The sequence below is a fragment of the Oncorhynchus nerka genome, linkage group LG13, assembly GCF_034236695.1.
Source record: "Oncorhynchus nerka isolate Pitt River linkage group LG13, Oner_Uvic_2.0, whole genome shotgun sequence".
NCBI classification, from domain to species: Eukaryota; Metazoa; Chordata; class Actinopteri; order Salmoniformes; family Salmonidae; genus Oncorhynchus; species Oncorhynchus nerka.
The window spans coordinates 68,099,599-68,116,192 of record NC_088408.1 but is presented as its reverse complement, the minus strand read 5'-3'; the positions used below and the strand labels follow the sequence as shown (position 1 = coordinate 68,116,192).

General features: G+C 40.4%; 1 protein-coding gene across 3 annotated transcripts in view; it reads left to right on the top strand.

Annotated features, from left to right (window-relative positions):
* glt1d1 (glycosyltransferase 1 domain containing 1) overlaps positions 1-14,408 on the top strand; it is a 43,780-nt gene extending 29,372 nt beyond the window's left edge. For all 3 annotated transcript variants that reach the window (XM_029677909.2, XM_029677907.2, XM_029677908.2), the window contains 4 exons: positions 7,727-7,770; positions 8,675-8,795; positions 9,290-9,388; positions 11,333-14,408. In XM_029677909.2, coding sequence (XP_029533769.1) covers positions 7,727-7,770; positions 8,675-8,795; positions 9,290-9,388; positions 11,333-11,479 — 411 coding nt within the window. In that variant the 3' untranslated portion in view covers positions 11,480-14,408. The remainder of the gene's footprint in view (positions 1-7,726; positions 7,771-8,674; positions 8,796-9,289; positions 9,389-11,332) is intronic.
* The last annotated feature ends 2,186 nt before the right edge of the window (positions 14,409-16,594 follow it).

Here is a 16,594-nt window from a genome sequence, read left to right as displayed (position 1 = left end):
TTAGACATTTTGACAAAGGTATTGAAATACATAAATATCTCATTTACATACAGTGCCTTCAGAAAGTGTTCACAACCCTTGACTTTTTCCACATGTTGTTGTGTTAGGGATGGATCGAAATGTACAGAATGGTTACCTGGAGGAAAATGGGGGAGGGTCATGCTTTTTCAATTTCAGTCAAGGGGAGGGTTTAGTATTTTTTTTTAAATATTTTTTTTAAAATCTAGTTCAGTGGAAGGTCATGTAATTTGTAATTGATGAAATGTCTATATTTATCCCTTTTAGGCTATATATCGATGTGTGCCCGATGCCACCCCTCATCTCTGATGCTCTGCTGGGGGTGCAATATCAAGTGCACCTATAGGCTAATTACCGTGGCAAGTAAAAGTATGTGAACCCTTTGGAATTACCTGGATGTCTGCATAAATTGGTCATCAAATTTGATCTGATCTGCATCTAAGTCACAACAATAAACAAACATAGTCTGCTTAAACTAATAACACACAAATGATTGTATTTTTCTTGTCTATATTGAATACATCATTTAAATATTCACAGTGTAGGTTGGAAAAAGTATGTGAACCCCTAGGCTAATGAACCCCTAGGCTACCTCTCCAAATGCTAATTGGAGTCAGGAGTCAGCTAATCTGGAGTCCAATCAATGAGACGAGATTGGAGATGTTGGTTAGAGCTGCCTTGCCCTATAAAAAAACAGTCACAAAATTTGAGTTTGCTATTCACAAGAAGCATTGCCTGATGTGAACCATGCCTTGAGCAAGAGATCTCAGAAGACCTAAGATTAAGAATTGTTGACTTGCCTAAAGCTGGAAAGGGTTACAAAAGTATCTCTAAAAGCCTTGGTGTTCATCAGGCCACGGTAAGACAACTTGTCTATAATTGGAGAAAGTTCAGCACTGTTGCTACTCTCCCTAGGAGTGGCTGTCCTGCAACAATGACTGCTCAATGAGGTTAAGAATAATCCTAGAGTATCAGCTAAAGACTTACAGAAATCTCTGGAACATGCTAACATCTCTGTTGACGAGTCTACGATACGTAAAACACTAAACAAGAATGTTGTTCATGGGAGGACACCACGGAGGAAGCCACTGCTGCCCCAAAAAAACATTGCTGCATGTCTGAAGTTCACAAAAGAGCACCTAGATGTTCCACAGCGCTTCTGGCAAAATAGTCTGTGGACAGATTAAACTTAAGTTGAGTTGTTTGGAAGGAACACACAACACTATGTGTGGAGAAAAAAAGGCACAGCACACCAACATCAAAACCTCATCCCAAATGTAAACTATGGTGGAGGGAGCATCCTGGTTTGGGGCTGCTTTCCTGCCTCAGGGCCTGGACAGCTTGCTATCATCAACGGAAAAATGAATTCCCAAGTTTATCAAGACATTTTGCAGAAGAATGTAAGGCTATCTGTCCTCCGATTGAAGCTCAACAAAAGTTGGGTGATGCAACAGGACAACGACCCAAAACACAGAAGTAAATCAACAACAGAATGGTTTCAACAGAAGAAATTACGCCTTCTGGAGTGGCCCAGTCAGTCAATTTTTAAATGTTGTTGCATGACCTCGAGAGCTGTCCACACCAGTGATCCTAAGAATATTGCTGAACTGAAACAGTTTTTGTAAAGAGGAATGGACCAAAATCCCTGCTGACCGTTGTGCAGGTCTGATCCAAACTACAGAAAACATTTGGTTGAAGTTATTGATGCCAAAGGAGGGTCAACAAGTTATTAAATCCAAGGGTTCACATACTTTTAACACCCTACACTGTGAATGTTTACACGGTGTGTTCAATAAAGACATGAAAACGTATAATTGTTTGTGTGTTATTAGTTTAACTGTGTTTGTCATTGACTGTGTTTGTCTATTGTTATGACTTAGATGAAGATAAGATCAAATTGTATGACCAGTTTATGCAGAAAACAAGGTAATTCCAAAGGGTTCACATTACTTGCCACTGTAGTGTGGTCTCAATCAATGCACTATAAAATATAGGCTATGAAGTGTATGCTCGGAGAAGCACACAGTAAAGTTATATTTCTAAGATAGCTGCTGGGATGGTGTAAATAAAACTAGGTTGCATTAAACACTGCAATGAATATTCGAATACTGAGCCCAGCCTGCTCTGCTCTTGCTGATCAAAAATGTTTGTTGCCTAACCAATGCTGTGTAGGCCTACAGTGGCATTTTCAGAAGGAGAGTCAAAGGCTTCTTCCCGAATTGTATTTTGATTAGGCTTAGTCCCAAAAATTCACTATCTTGCACACGGACGAGCCTATAGCCTATGTTCTGTTCCGTTTGAGAAGGAGAGCGCAGATGAGAAGGAGGACCGGAGGTCAACTTGGATAGCTTGCTATTACTATAATTGATTTGATTACAAACAATGTTTCTTGCCCATGATGTGTATATATCAGAGTTTTTGACAATAAGCCAGATTCGAGTAACTTAAAATGTCATGCTGAAACTTGAAGCAGCAGCAATGCATCCTTTACATAGCCTACCTCTGTGTCAGTGAATGTCTGTTAAGTTAAAACCAAGGCTCAAATTGAGGGAGTATGAGAGGTTATGCCATAGGCCTACCTTTTTATTGAAGAAAATTGCAAAAAAGCACAGGTCTGCCCCTTGTTAGCTTAAGATTTGAAAGAAAATGAAATGGATTCAATTATATAAAGTGATCTACAGTGTACCAGCGCTTTGGTCAGCGATGCTAGAAACAAGCTGTAAAATACCCAGGAAAATGTGACTCCGATATCCTTGTTTTTCTTCTTTGACATTCAGAAGCTACAATCTTCTATAGCTGAGGATACTTTGCCTGGGAAGTAAATAAATTATATCAATTGAATAAGCTGTTCACTTTTGGAACAATATAATATGTTTAAACCCAGACAGCTTTTAGGGAAACACTTGGGTTAAGCAACAGAGGAAGAGTAGCCAGCAGTTAAAGCTTACATTTTTTTTGGTGGGGGGGGGTTCAGGGGAGGTTTAGGAACAATATATTTTGCTGGAAGGAGGGCCATCAATTTTCATTTCAGAAAGGTCTGATTTAAAAAATATATATGTTTTTATTTATTATTTAACTTGGCAAGTCAGTTAAGAACAAATTCTTATTTACAATGACTGCCTACTTCATGTAACCCTTATTGTAAATAATGTTCACTCCCTTACAGCCTGAATATTTTAAATATTTTGTCACTGGCCTACACACAATACCACTTAATGTCAAAGTGGAATAATGTTTTCAGAAATGTTTACAAATTAGTTTTAAAAAATCAAGAGTCAATGAGTGTTCAACCCCTTTGTTATGGCAAGCTCAAATACATTCAGGAGTCAATACATTTTACAATCATGTAAAAGAATAAAGAACCCTGAGTCATTACATGTTACAAACACCTTTGGTAGTGAGTCTGTGAGTCTTTCTGGGTAAGTCTCCAAGAGCTTTGCACACCTAGATTGTACAATATTTGCCCATTTTATTCTTTAAATAATTATTCAAGCTCTGTCGAAATGGTTGTTAATCATTGCCATAGATTTTCAAGCATATTTAAGTCAACTGTAACTTGGCCACTTGGGAACAACTCCAGTGGAGATTTGGTCTTGTGTTTTGGGTTATTGTCCTGCTGAAAGGTGAATTCATATCCCAGTGTAGATTTGGTCTTGTGTTTTGGGTTCTTGTGCTGCTGAAAGGTGAATTCATATCCCAGTGTAGATTTGGTCTTGTGTTTTGGGTTCTTGTCCTGCTGAAAGGTGAATTCATATCCCAGTGTCTGGTGGAAAGCAGACTGAACCAGGTTTTCCTCTAGGATTTTGCTTGTTCTTAGCTCCATTCTGTTTATTTTTACCCTGAAATTCACCAGACCATATCAATTACAAGCATACCAATAACATGATGCAGCCACAACTCTGCTTGAATATATGAAGAGCGGGACGGCAGGGTAGCCTAGTGGTTAGAGCGTTGGACTAGTAACCGGAAGGTTGCAAGTTCAAATCCCCGAGCTGACAACAGTTACTGAGTTTAATGGCTGTGATAGGAGAAAACTGAAGATGGATCAACAACATTGTACTGTAGTTACTCCACAATACTAACTTAACTGACAGACTGAAAGAAGAAATCATATACAGAATAAAAATATTCCAAAACATGCATCCTGTGCTGCAACAAGGCAATAAAAGTAATACTGCAAAATGTCCTGAATATGAAAAGGTTATGCAGTTACCAATTTAACCTTTTTTTACTAGGCAAGTCAGTTAGAACAAATTCTTATTTTCAATGACGGCCTGACAAGCCTGTTCAGGGGCAGAACGACAGATCTGTCGTTCTGCCCCTGAACAGGCAGTTAATCCACTGTTCCTAGGCCGTCATTGAAAATAAGAATTTGTTCTTAACTGACTTGCCTAGTAAAATAAAGGTTAAATAAAATAAAATAAAAAGAGTGGTACTCAGTAATGCCCTTAGCATAACCTTTTCATATTCAGGACATTTTTTGCAGTATTACTTTATTGCCTTGTTGCCAACAGGATGCATGTTTTGGAATATTTTTATTCTGTATATGATTTCTTCTTTTCAGTCTGTCAGTTAAGTTAGTATTGTGGAGTAACTACAGTACAATGTTGTTGATCCATCTTCAGTTTTCTCCTATCACAGCCATTAAACTCAGTAACTGTTTTAAAATCACCATTGGCCTCATGGTGAAATCCCAGGGCAGTTTCCTTCCTCTCCAGCAACTAAGTTAGGAAGGTGACTATCTTTGTAGTGACTGTGTGTATTGATACACCATCTATAGTGTAATTAATAACTTCACCATGCTCAAAGGGATATTCAGTGTCTGCTTTATTTGTTTTTACCCATCTCCCAGTAGGTACCCTTCTTTGTGAGGCATTGGAAAAGGGAAAGGGGATACCTAGTCAGTTGTACAACTGAATGCCTTCAACTGAAATGTATATTCCACATTTAACCCAACCCCTCTGAATCAGAGAGGTGGGGGGTGCTGCCTTAATCGACAGCCACGTCTTCGGGACCCTTGGGTTAACTGTCTTGCTCGGGTGCAGAACGACAGATTTTTACCTTGTCAGCTTGGGGATTCGATCCAGTAACTGAGCCAAAACCTCCCTGGTCTTTGTGGTTGAATATGTGTTTGAAATTTACTGCTCGACTGAGTGACCTTACAGATAATTGTATGTGTGGGGTAAAGAGATGAGGTAGTCATTCAAAATCATGTTAAACACTTTCTATTGCACACAGAGTGACAAATGGGTTGAATACTTATTTCAGCTTTTCATTATTTATTCATTTGTAAAATTTCTACTTTGACATTATGGGGTATTGTGTGTTGGCCAATTCAGGCTGTAACACAACACAATCTGGAAAAAGTCAAGGCGTGTGAATACTTTCTGAAGGCATTGTATATTTCAATACATCCTTGAAATAGAATCGAATGCTCAAGCTCATTAAATATACTGAACAAAAATATAAACGCAACATGTAAAGGGTTGGTCCCATGTTTTATGAGCTGAAATAAAAGATCACAGAAATTGTCCATACGCACAAAAAGCTTATTTCTCTAAAATGTTGTGCACCAATATCCTTATATCCCTGTTAGTGAGCATTTCTCATTTGCCAAGATAATCCATCCACCTGAAAGTTGTGGCATATTAAGAAGCATGATCATTAAACATGTGCACCTTGAGCTGGGGACAATAAAAGGCCACTCTAAAATGTGACGTTTTGTCACACAAAACAAAGCCACAGAGGGAGCGTGCAATTGACATGCTGACTGCAGGAATTTGGCAGTATGTCCAACCGGTCTCACAACCGCAGACCACATGTAACCATGCCATTACAGGACCTCTACATCCGGCTTCTTCACCTGCGGGATCAGCTGAGACCAGCCACCCGGACTCAGTCAAATCTTTTGTTGTATGTTGCGTTCATATTTTTGTTCAGTGTAGTTAAACAGCATAAAGTCTAATGTGCTTTGAGTGGAACATAGTTTTTACCAACAGATGTATATATTTTATATATGTATATATATTTGTGTATAAATTGATATTATATATGTATACAGTTGAACTCGGAAGGTTACATACACTTAGGTTGGAGTCATTAAAACACGTTTTTCAACCACTCCACAAATTTCCTGATAACAAACTATAGTTTTGGCAAATCGGTTAGGACATCTACTTTGTGCATGACACAAGTAATTTTTCCAATAGTTGTTTACAGACAGATTATTTCACTTATAATTTACTGTATCACAATTTCAGTGGGTCAGAAGTTTACATACGCTAAGTTTAAACAGCTTGGAAAATTCCAGAAAATTGTGTCATGGCTTTAGAAGCTTCTGATAGGCTAACTGACATAATTTGAGTCAATTGGAGGTGTATCTGTGGATGTATTTCAAGGCCTACCTTCAAACTCAGTGCCCTGTGGCTTGATATAATGGGAAAATCAAAATAAATCAGCCAAGACCTCAGAAAAAAAATGTAGACCTCCACAAGTCTGGTTCATCCTTGGGAGCAATTTCCAAATGCCTGAAGGTACCACGTTAATCTGTACAAACAATAGTACGCAAGTATAAACACCATGGGACCACGCAACCGTCATACCGCTCAGGAAGGAGACGCTTTCTGTCTCCTAGAGATGAACGTACTTTGGTGCATTAAGTGCAACTCAATCCCAGAACAACAGCAAAGGACCTTGTGAAGATGCTGGAGGAAACAGCCACAAAAGTATATATCCACAGTAAAATGAGTCCTAAATCGACATAACCTGAAAGGCCGCTCAGCAAGGAAGAAGCCACTGCTCCAAAACCGCCATTAAAAAGCCAGACTACGGTTTGCAACTGCACATAGGGACAAAGATCGTACTTTTTGGAGAAATGTCCTCTTGTCTGATGAAACAAAAATAGAACTGTTTGGCCATAATGACCATCGTTATGTTTGGAGGAAAACGGGGGATGCTTGCAAGCCGAAGAACACCATCCCAACCGTGAAGCACGGGGGTGGCAGCATCATGTTATGGGGGTGGTTTGCTGCAGGAGGGACTGGTGCACTTCACAAAATAGATGGCATCATGAGGTAGGAAAAGCATTTGGATATATTGAAGCTACATCTCAAGACATCCGTCAGGAAGTTAAAGCTTGGATGCAAATGGGTCTTCCAAATGGACAATGACCCAAAGCATACTTCCAAAGTTGTGGCAAAATGGCATAAGGACAACAAAGTCAAGGTATTGGAGTGGCCATCACAACGCCCTGACCTCAAGCCTATAAAAAAATGTGCGAGCAAGGTTGCCTACAAACCTGACTCAGTCACACCAGCTCTGTCTGGAGGAATTGGACAAAATTCACCCAACTTATTGTGGGAAGCTTGTGGAAAGCTACCTGAAACGTTTGACCCAAGTTAAACAATTTAAAGGCAATGCTACCAAATACTAATTGAGTGTTTTGTAAACTTCTGACCCACTTGGAATGTGATGAAAGAAATAAAAACTGAAATAAATCATTTATTCTACTATTATTCTGGCATTTCACATTCTTAAAATAAAGTTGTGATCCTAACTGATCTAAAAAAGGGAATATTTACTTGGATTAAATGTCAGGAATTGTGAAAAACTGAGTTTAAATATATTTGGCTAAGGTGTATGTAAACTTCCGACTTCAACTGTATGTGTGTGTATTTAAAGTAGTTGTTTTCACTGATTTTTCTCTTAGATTGATCCTGTGTTTACTGAAGAAGTAGAAGCAATCAGTAAAAGGTAAAACCTTGCAAACTTTTCTTTCATGGTTATCAGTTTAGTAGAACATTATCGCTGACTAAAGATCTGCCAAACTGATCTGGACCCTGCATTATCGCTGACTAAAGATCTAACATGATCTGGACCCTGCGTTATCGCTGTCTAAAGATCTGCCAAACTGATCTGGACCCTGCATTATCGCTGACTAAAGATCTGCCAAACTGATCTGGACCCTGCGTTATCGCTGACTAAAGATCTGCCAAACTGATCTGGACCCTGCGTTATCGCTGACTAAAGATCTGCCAAACTGATCTGGACCCTGCGTTATCGCTGACTAAAGATCTGCCAAACTGATCTGGACCCTGCGTTATCGCTGACTAAAGATCTGCCAAACTGATCTGGACCCTGCGTTATCGCTGACTAAAGATCTGTCAAACTGATCTGGACCCTGCGTTATTGCTAATTAAAGCTCTGTCAAGCTTATCTGGACCCTGTCGCTCGTGTGAGAAATTCAACAGACACCCAGCTTATCTAACGCTTTATCCCATGTGGCCCAAGAGAGCATGTAAACCAACTGTGCTTATATCTTCAGTAGAGTTAGCAGAATGTAAATTAAAAATATGTAGTCTAGCGTGTTATCTTTCCACCCCCAGATAGAGGCATGGCTCAGATCTGAGAGATAATAACCAAAGGGATTCACCTCCTGGTCAATGTGTTTTCAGACAGTCAGGAAACAGCCCTGTCTCTCTCTGTTTAGGACTTCATGTACTTTCAGAGCATGTCATGTCAATCATACTGCATCGTGGCGCCAGTGGTCTGTGCATCATGCCCTGCACCTGTCACTCCTGCCCGTCATTCACAGCTGTGTGCGCCTTGTGGTGAGCCCTGTGTCACGCAGAGTGCTGCTACTGCTGTGTTTCTCAAGGTCAGCGGGGGTTTACCTGGCCCAGGAGAGAAGCCAAGAGGAGCTCCATGCTGCTATGAGGAGGTCAGCTGCCCTGGTGAACAGTTCAGTCTCCGAGGGGATGTCCGCTGCCATTTTAGAGGTGAGGGGTGAGGGATCACTAAATCCGCAATCATCTTTTTATCATTACAGTCATCATTGTCATTATTTCCACTGGCATGCCCTGCCCACAAAATATATCACAATGTACATTTTTAATTCAGCTCAGAATATAGTATGTTGGTGTCACATGCAGCTCTTTCAAGGCACCAATATTCCACCCTGGGAACCTTTTTATTATTTGTACCAGAGCAATTATGAGAATGACTAGCTTGTCATACTATCTTTCCAGAATTGGGTGTAATCCTGTTAATCTGTTTTAAACACTGTAGATTAAAACAATCCACCGAAAGCTTAAACACTGATTAGCATGTTTCACTTCCACAACCTGCTGATGACGTATTACCTGAATGAATGACAATAAAGTCCCAAGGGGATACCAACAAGTAAAGTAAATTAAGGGCTAGAAGATGCCAGCTAGTCACATGTGTGTGTGGAGTTTGATGTAGCTATTTCTGTGCCATGTATTGTGTTCAGGCAATGGACCTGGAGGTACCGGTGGTGGCTCGTGACATCCCAGGCAACACAGCGGTGGTGCAACATGAGGTCACTGGTCTGCTCTACTCGTCCCCTCAGGTAAGAATCCTTCCTGTGGTTACCAGTCAAAGCTGTAAGATGGCTTTCATATCCACTGTGTAAGAGGCTGATGCAGAGGAAAGACAGCCACCAGCAGTAGCAACGTAACTGAGCCTACAACTGAGGTGTATTAGACCCACTTAAAATAATATAATAATATGCCATTTAGCAGACACTTTTATCTAAAGCAACTTAGTCGTGCGTGCATACATTTTACGTATGGGTGGTCCCGGGGATCAAACCCACTACCCTGGCACTGAAGGCGCCATAGAAGCACCATACTCTACCAACTGAGCTTACAAAGGACCACGGAATTTGACTGTCTTTCCCCTGACAGTCTGCTGTTTCTGAGTATTAACCTACTGTGCTAGACACACTCTTTATGCTATTGTTTTTTTGTAAGGCTTAAAATAACAACTGAAAATGACATAGTTTGGAGGTGCGTAAGTCGGTAAAAGGGATTCAACATGTCCTAGGGGCCTAGACTTTAGTGAGAATGTAGACCTCAGGGGAAGGAGTCAAGATACAACAGTATCCAGTGAACTGTATAATGGTACACGGCAGCAACCAGGCATGTGGAGAAAGCGAGAGGTCCTTGGAGGGTCACTTTAACTAACTGCTCAGAGAGGTTTTATGTGAGAGCAGCGGTAGGTGTTTGCCGGCAGGGGGTACGTCCTCGGCATGGTACGGTGGCAGGCAGGAGGGTGACATTAGCATAATGCTGCTATGATGCCAAGAGATAAGTCAGTCCTTTTCTCTCCAGGGGAGGTCGTGTCACGTGTGCTCAGCTGAGCCGTGGAAAAATCCCTCCAAGGGGGAACCTCACACAGTAGGGTGAAGAGGCCAGGGTTAGCTAAACCATGGCTTCTAGCTAACAGATTCAGCTGTTTCAACTGAAACTCTCTCTGGCTGACACAACTTTTTCACACAGGATAATGTACATGTTGCACAAGCCTTTCCCAGGGATGATAATGTGTTATTGGCCATTGATCTGTTTGTGGTAGTGACTTGTTCATTTGATACTGTACATAACTCCTCAAGAGTATTGAAAATGTAATGCAAAGGATGTCAAAAGATCAAGCACTTGAATGCCTGTAGCACTATAAACAGTATGGCATTTTCAGAACGACTGTAGTATATTTTTTATGGAGTCCATTGATTATAGAATAACTTGACTTTTAGTGGTTTTGCTGGGACTTCATGGCTCTCTCATATGGCTTAATCTCAAATGAAGAGGCACTTCAAACATGGTCACATCACTTGAGTGAAGGGAAACGGCCTCATGCTCTGGCGTTGGCTGCGGCTCTGTTTACCCACAAGGCTCTCTGCTCCAGGAGATCTTGGATGCTGTGCTGGAGCCCTCACTGAAAGGCTGTGTGATTCTGTGTTATTACAGCCCTGGTCACAGCCTCCCAGGACACTAAAGAAACTGCCAGAATTCAAGAAGGACCTTATGGGCTCCAAACATTTCCACCGGCGCTCAGGGAGAATGTCATTACTCATTTTGTAATTGCTTGATATATTTCTCCCCATCTCATCCTGACAGCTGGTGTGGCAGGGCCATTAAATAGCAGCAGACAGACACTGTTTGTGTTCCACTCCCTTCATAAGCAAATAGGAAGCAGCAGCCATCAGAGTAGGTTGGAAAGGGCCATTGCACCTGCCTATTTGAAACCGGTCACAGATGTCTCCATCAATTAGCAAGGCAGAGCACATTCAATGAGTGTTTACAAGTCAGAATAGCAACACTCCCTCATGTCATTCACTGCTGTGGTTGGTTACACCTCATTAACTCACTGCTTTAATGGGTTCTTAGAGGCTTGTTAAATGTAAAAAAAAAAATTAACAAGTAGAATTGTTCTTTTGGGGTAAAATACTAGTACAGATGTATGCTTCATTCAGTAACTTCTGAAGCATTGATTGTCCTTGCCCCACCTCTTCCAGGAATTTGTGCGTGTATCTCAGAGGCTGCTGGTAGACGGAGAGCTGCGGGAGCGTGTGGTGGCGAACGGGAAGCGCTACGTTGAGGAGCACCACAGCCTGGACCATGAGAGGGAGGCCTACCAGAGGCTGGTGGACACGCTACGCTAAGGCTGTACAGAATAACCAGGTCCTCTGTCTCAACCTTACTTTCTCTCAGGAACAACTCCAAGGGCTCTATTCGATTCATCGATACAGATTGAATAGAGCCCTAAGTTAGTGACACAGGCGGAACTACACAAGCAGAAGATAGAAATCCATATCCAGTTTGGGTTAGTGCTATCCTGGATCCTTGGGACATACAGTGGGGCAAAAAAGTATTTAGTCAGCCACCAATTGTGCAAGTTCTCCCACTTAAAAAGATGAGAGAGGCCTGTAATTTTCATCATAGGTACACTTCAACTATGACAGACAAAATGGAGAAAAAAAAAACAGAAAATCACATTGTAGGATTTTTTAATGAATTTATTTGCAAATTATGGTGGAAAATAAGTATTTGGTCACCTACAAACAAGCAGGATTTCTGGCTCTCACAGACCTGTAATTTCTTCTTTAAGAGGCTCCTCTGTCCTCCACTCGTTACCTGTATTAATGGCACCTGTTTGAACTTGTTATCAGTATAAAAGACACCTGTCCACAACCTTAAAGAGCCACTGAACACGCTGATTGGCACATGTTTTTCTGTTGCTTATTGGAAAAACAAGATTTCAGTCTTGGAGGTATGTTTTCTGACCGATTTAACCAGTTTGGATAATGATCCTCATCCCTCATGAGACATTTCCTCAAAATCCCCAGAATGAATCTAAGATAACTCCAGAAATCTTTCATTCATTTTGATGTTTTTGCAGAGGAAGTTTTAGTTGTGCAATTTTACATTTAACTAAGGTGTTTGGTGCAGTCTTAAATCCAAAATAAAATGGGCACTGTGTTGTCTCATGCAAACAAAGTCGGAGCCGCTGGGCAGGTCTGCCTCACTGTCTATGCTATTGGATAGAGAGCGATCACCGCAGCTGTTCACCCCGTATTAATGGGAAAATGGGCATCGACAAATCAAAACCCAACCTCCAACCGTTTTGACGGGCGGATGTTCCAGACTTTGTTTTAGACGAGACTGACTTAATGGCCAAAATGATCCAATTGATTATTTTTATTTGATTTTGACACTAGAATAACTGTTTCTGACTCATATCGATGCCATGTTTTTAAAGGGATTTGTTGCTTTTTAAAGGCAGTCGCTCTTTAACCATTTTACATTTCAACTTCAATGGGGTTGGGATGTTCCAAAGATCCCGGATAGCAAAGACCGTCCAGTTTGTCTACAAATTAATCATTGATATGTTGGCTTCACGTCTAGACATCAACAAAAAATCTATGTTTAAAGAATACCATTAAATCTAATCAAACTTGAAATGCACTTTAAACAAAGTTTGATTTGATTTAGTCCTTTACATTTCAGTCATTTAGCAGATGCTCTTATCCAGAGTGACTTAGTTTGTGCATTCATCGTAAGATAGCTAGGTGGGACAACCATATTTCTCAGTCATAGTAAGTCGATTTTTGCTCAATAAAGTAGCTATCAGCAAAATAAGTGCTACTTTAAAATTTAAAAAAAGGAAAACATTCAAACTTTTTAGTATTTTTGGTTGAGATGGAGGCGTGAATCCAAAATGTCAATGATTAACTTGAAGATTACATTTGAAATCAACCAAAGCTTGAAACTCTAGGCCTTTATGTTTTGTCTATTTTTTGTTGAACCCTGAGTTGAATTGAAACAATATCTGTTGATGACTGCTGTACGTATTGGCCCAAATAGTATCATTGATGCATTTAATGTACTCTGTTAAACCTACCCTTTGGAAGGACTTTGATAACAACAGTGGATATATTTAATTATTAAGAGATCTCAACAATCATTCTCACAATAGCATATTGGTAGTAGTCAGTGAAATATCAAAGCTAAGCAGGGCTGAGCTTGGTTAAAACCCTGGATTGGAGACCAAATTAATAGCTATAAATAGATCAACTCTCCAGTAAGAGGTGCTGCCCAGCCTATAGTTATTTTTCTGAAAGTTGATATAATGTTAAAGATCTGACGTTGTTTCAAAAAGACACAAATTCAACATATTTTATACATGGTTTTTGGATGTTGAAAATTGGTCACAATGATGACATAATCCTGTGGTTGAAATTCCACCCTCAAAACAACTGTTTACATATGACTTTTTTCAAATCTATTCCACATAGATTCCATGTCACAATACACATTACCTTGAAACAACATTGATGCAACCAGTTTGTGCCCAGTGGGAAAGGCCTAAAGAGGTGCTTGCATCCATAAAGGGATAAATAGCTTTAATGATCAGGTATCATTTCTGAATTTTTTACAAGTCTTTTCTAGCTCTCAAGCTTTAAAGGCAGACTCAGCGAAATGATGTTGCCACGAAAACACCGCAGATATTGAGATGAGCGATGCAAGACCTCGCTCTCACACAGTCACACCCCACTGGGCACACACTGGTTGAATCAACTTTGTTTCCACTTACTTTAAATTAAATTACGTTATACAAACGTGGAATCGATGTTGAATTGACATCTGTGCCCAGTGCGACACAGTATCTGCATGGGTGCGCTTCACGCTGTTGCACCTTGGTAGCCAGGGCTCCAGAACAGCGGAGAAGTTGAGCCTTGCGCTTCGACGCTCTTAGTTGTTGAGGAAATTGACCCACTATGCTGTTTACTTTCGGCGTGTATGTCATATCGCTGAGTCTACCTTTAATTCTACGCGGACCAATCTACGCAGCACAATTGAACTTGATTAGCGAAATGTACTTTTAAGTGCTAGAGGTGGAGGTTACTTGGTGAATTGGTGTCCAATAAAAGAAGTGCTGTGACTCCGTCATGTTTACTCTACTTATTATTTATTATTTCCAAACAGCCTACAGAAAACCTTTTTGAAATTGATTAATTACATTTTTGTAATGAAAGTTGATCAATGCTGTTTACTTATATATCATTTTCAATAAAATATGGTTAAATGGTGTTTTGCTTCTGTTAAGGTTTCCTTCAAAGTGAATCATCAAACAGAAAGTATACAACAGTACCGGAGAATCGCATCCTCCGATACACAACCCAACCAAGCCGCACTGCTTCTTAACACAGCACGCATCCAACCGTGCACCTGGCAACCTTGGTTGGTGCACACTGTGCCCGACCCGCCACAGGAGTCGCTGGTGCGCAATGAGACAAGGATATCCCTACCGGCCAAGCCCTCCCTAACCCGGACGACGCTAGGCCAATTGTGTGTCGCCCCGTGGACCTATCGGTCAGGGCCGGTTACGACAGAGCCTGGGCGTGAACCCAGAGTCTCTGGTGGCACAGCTGGCACTGCAGTACAGCACCCTTAGCCACTGCGCCACCCGGGAGGCCCCCTAGGTACCCCAATTCTGACCTTTTTTTGTTGTTTTGACCAAATAGATCAGCTCTGAAAAAAGAGCTCTGCATGTGCTCTGCTCATGGCGCTCTGAGCCTGAGTATCCATAGCAATGGCTCCACTTGGGCTACTCGGCTCAATGAAGAGACATGAGAGCAGTTAGCTAACTATATATCTGTAAACTCAAACAAAACTTAAGGAACACTTCTGACACCATGTTATGATCTTAGTCAGATATGACTGTACTGCGCAGCAGAACACGGGCAAATGGCTCAGCTTTAAAATGTAAATCAAGTTAGCAATAACAGAACCCTGCCCTTACAGTTATTGATTAAAAAAATCCCTCACTTGATGTATAAGTTTGGGGCCTGTCATCTCCGGTTGCGTAGCAGAGCTCTATAACAGATTAGTCAAAATGTCTAGTCTAGAATCAAACATTTCACATGATCAGTACCATAGAATTACATATGCAACAGTGGAACCATTGAATACAAACATCATTCAGATGACAGTACCAGTCAAAAGTTTGGACACCCCTACTTATTCAAGGGTTTTTCTTTATTTTTACTATTTTCTACATTGTAGAATAATAGTGAGGTCATCAAAACTATGAAATAACACATATGGAATCATGTACTAACCAAAAAAAGTGTTGAACAAATCAAAATATATTTTATATTTAAGATTCTTTAATGTAGCCATCTGTCGTGTCTTTGGCATCATTAAACTGAAGATTAATCTTTATAAAATGACTCTGTAATTATCACGTAACTGTAATTAACTAGGAAGTCGGGGCACCAAGGAAAATATTCAGATTACAAATTTTCCTAAATTTTCCAAATTTTCCTAATATAATTTTTCAGATATTTTCATATCTGATCAATAGTCTTCTGATTAATGAATTATTCTTTACCTCACATTAGTCTCATTCCAAACGTCGTAAATGGTTGGTTATCTGCACGAATCCAGTCTTCACTATGAGTCATCCATACATCAATTGTCTTAAATAATAGATTTTCTAACTAACTAATCACAGAAGTGCACACACAAACAAACAAAGTAAATATGGTTACAAGAAATGATAGGGGAATGTGCCCTAGTGGGCTAAACCGGCATGGCGGCTTGTTAGACAAAAGGGGAGTGGGGGTCAGCTGAGAAGTCACTACAGAGTTGATAATTATAACAATTGAAATGCTAATCCTTTGCACATGAACGTTCACTCATTCGTAAAAAATTGCAATCAATATATATATTTACCCTCTGTGTGTCGTCGGGATCTCTGTTGAAAAGTTTGTTTCTCTCTGTCGTGGTTAGAATGAATCCTTCAGAGTGACATTCATTCATGTCGTTATAGAATAGATGTTTCGGCGGTTGTCGGTCTTTGCGGTCAATGATACCGAATTCCTAGCTGTAGATTAGTAATTAATATCAAAGACTTGTTCTTATTCTGTCGGTATCGATAGTCTAAGAGTTTAACCACGTGGGATGGTTAAAAGAATCAGCAGTCTGGTCTCAAACCTTGGCCCTCTCGTTATCGAGGTAAGCTGGTCTGCAACCTTTGTCCTCTCGTAATTGAGAGCAACATGGTCTGTTGAGAAATTCTCAGTTTTATTTGGGAGAGCAGAAAAAGGCTGTCTCATGATGCCAGGTCCTAACTGTGCCCATGGGTGGTCCTCTGATTTAGTTCAACTCAAAGGGAATTGGAGTTTCCTTCATTAAACAGTCCAAAATCACATTACACAATTTTACAAACAGTATCATCTTCACTCATTTCTTATACAACAATTAGATGTAAA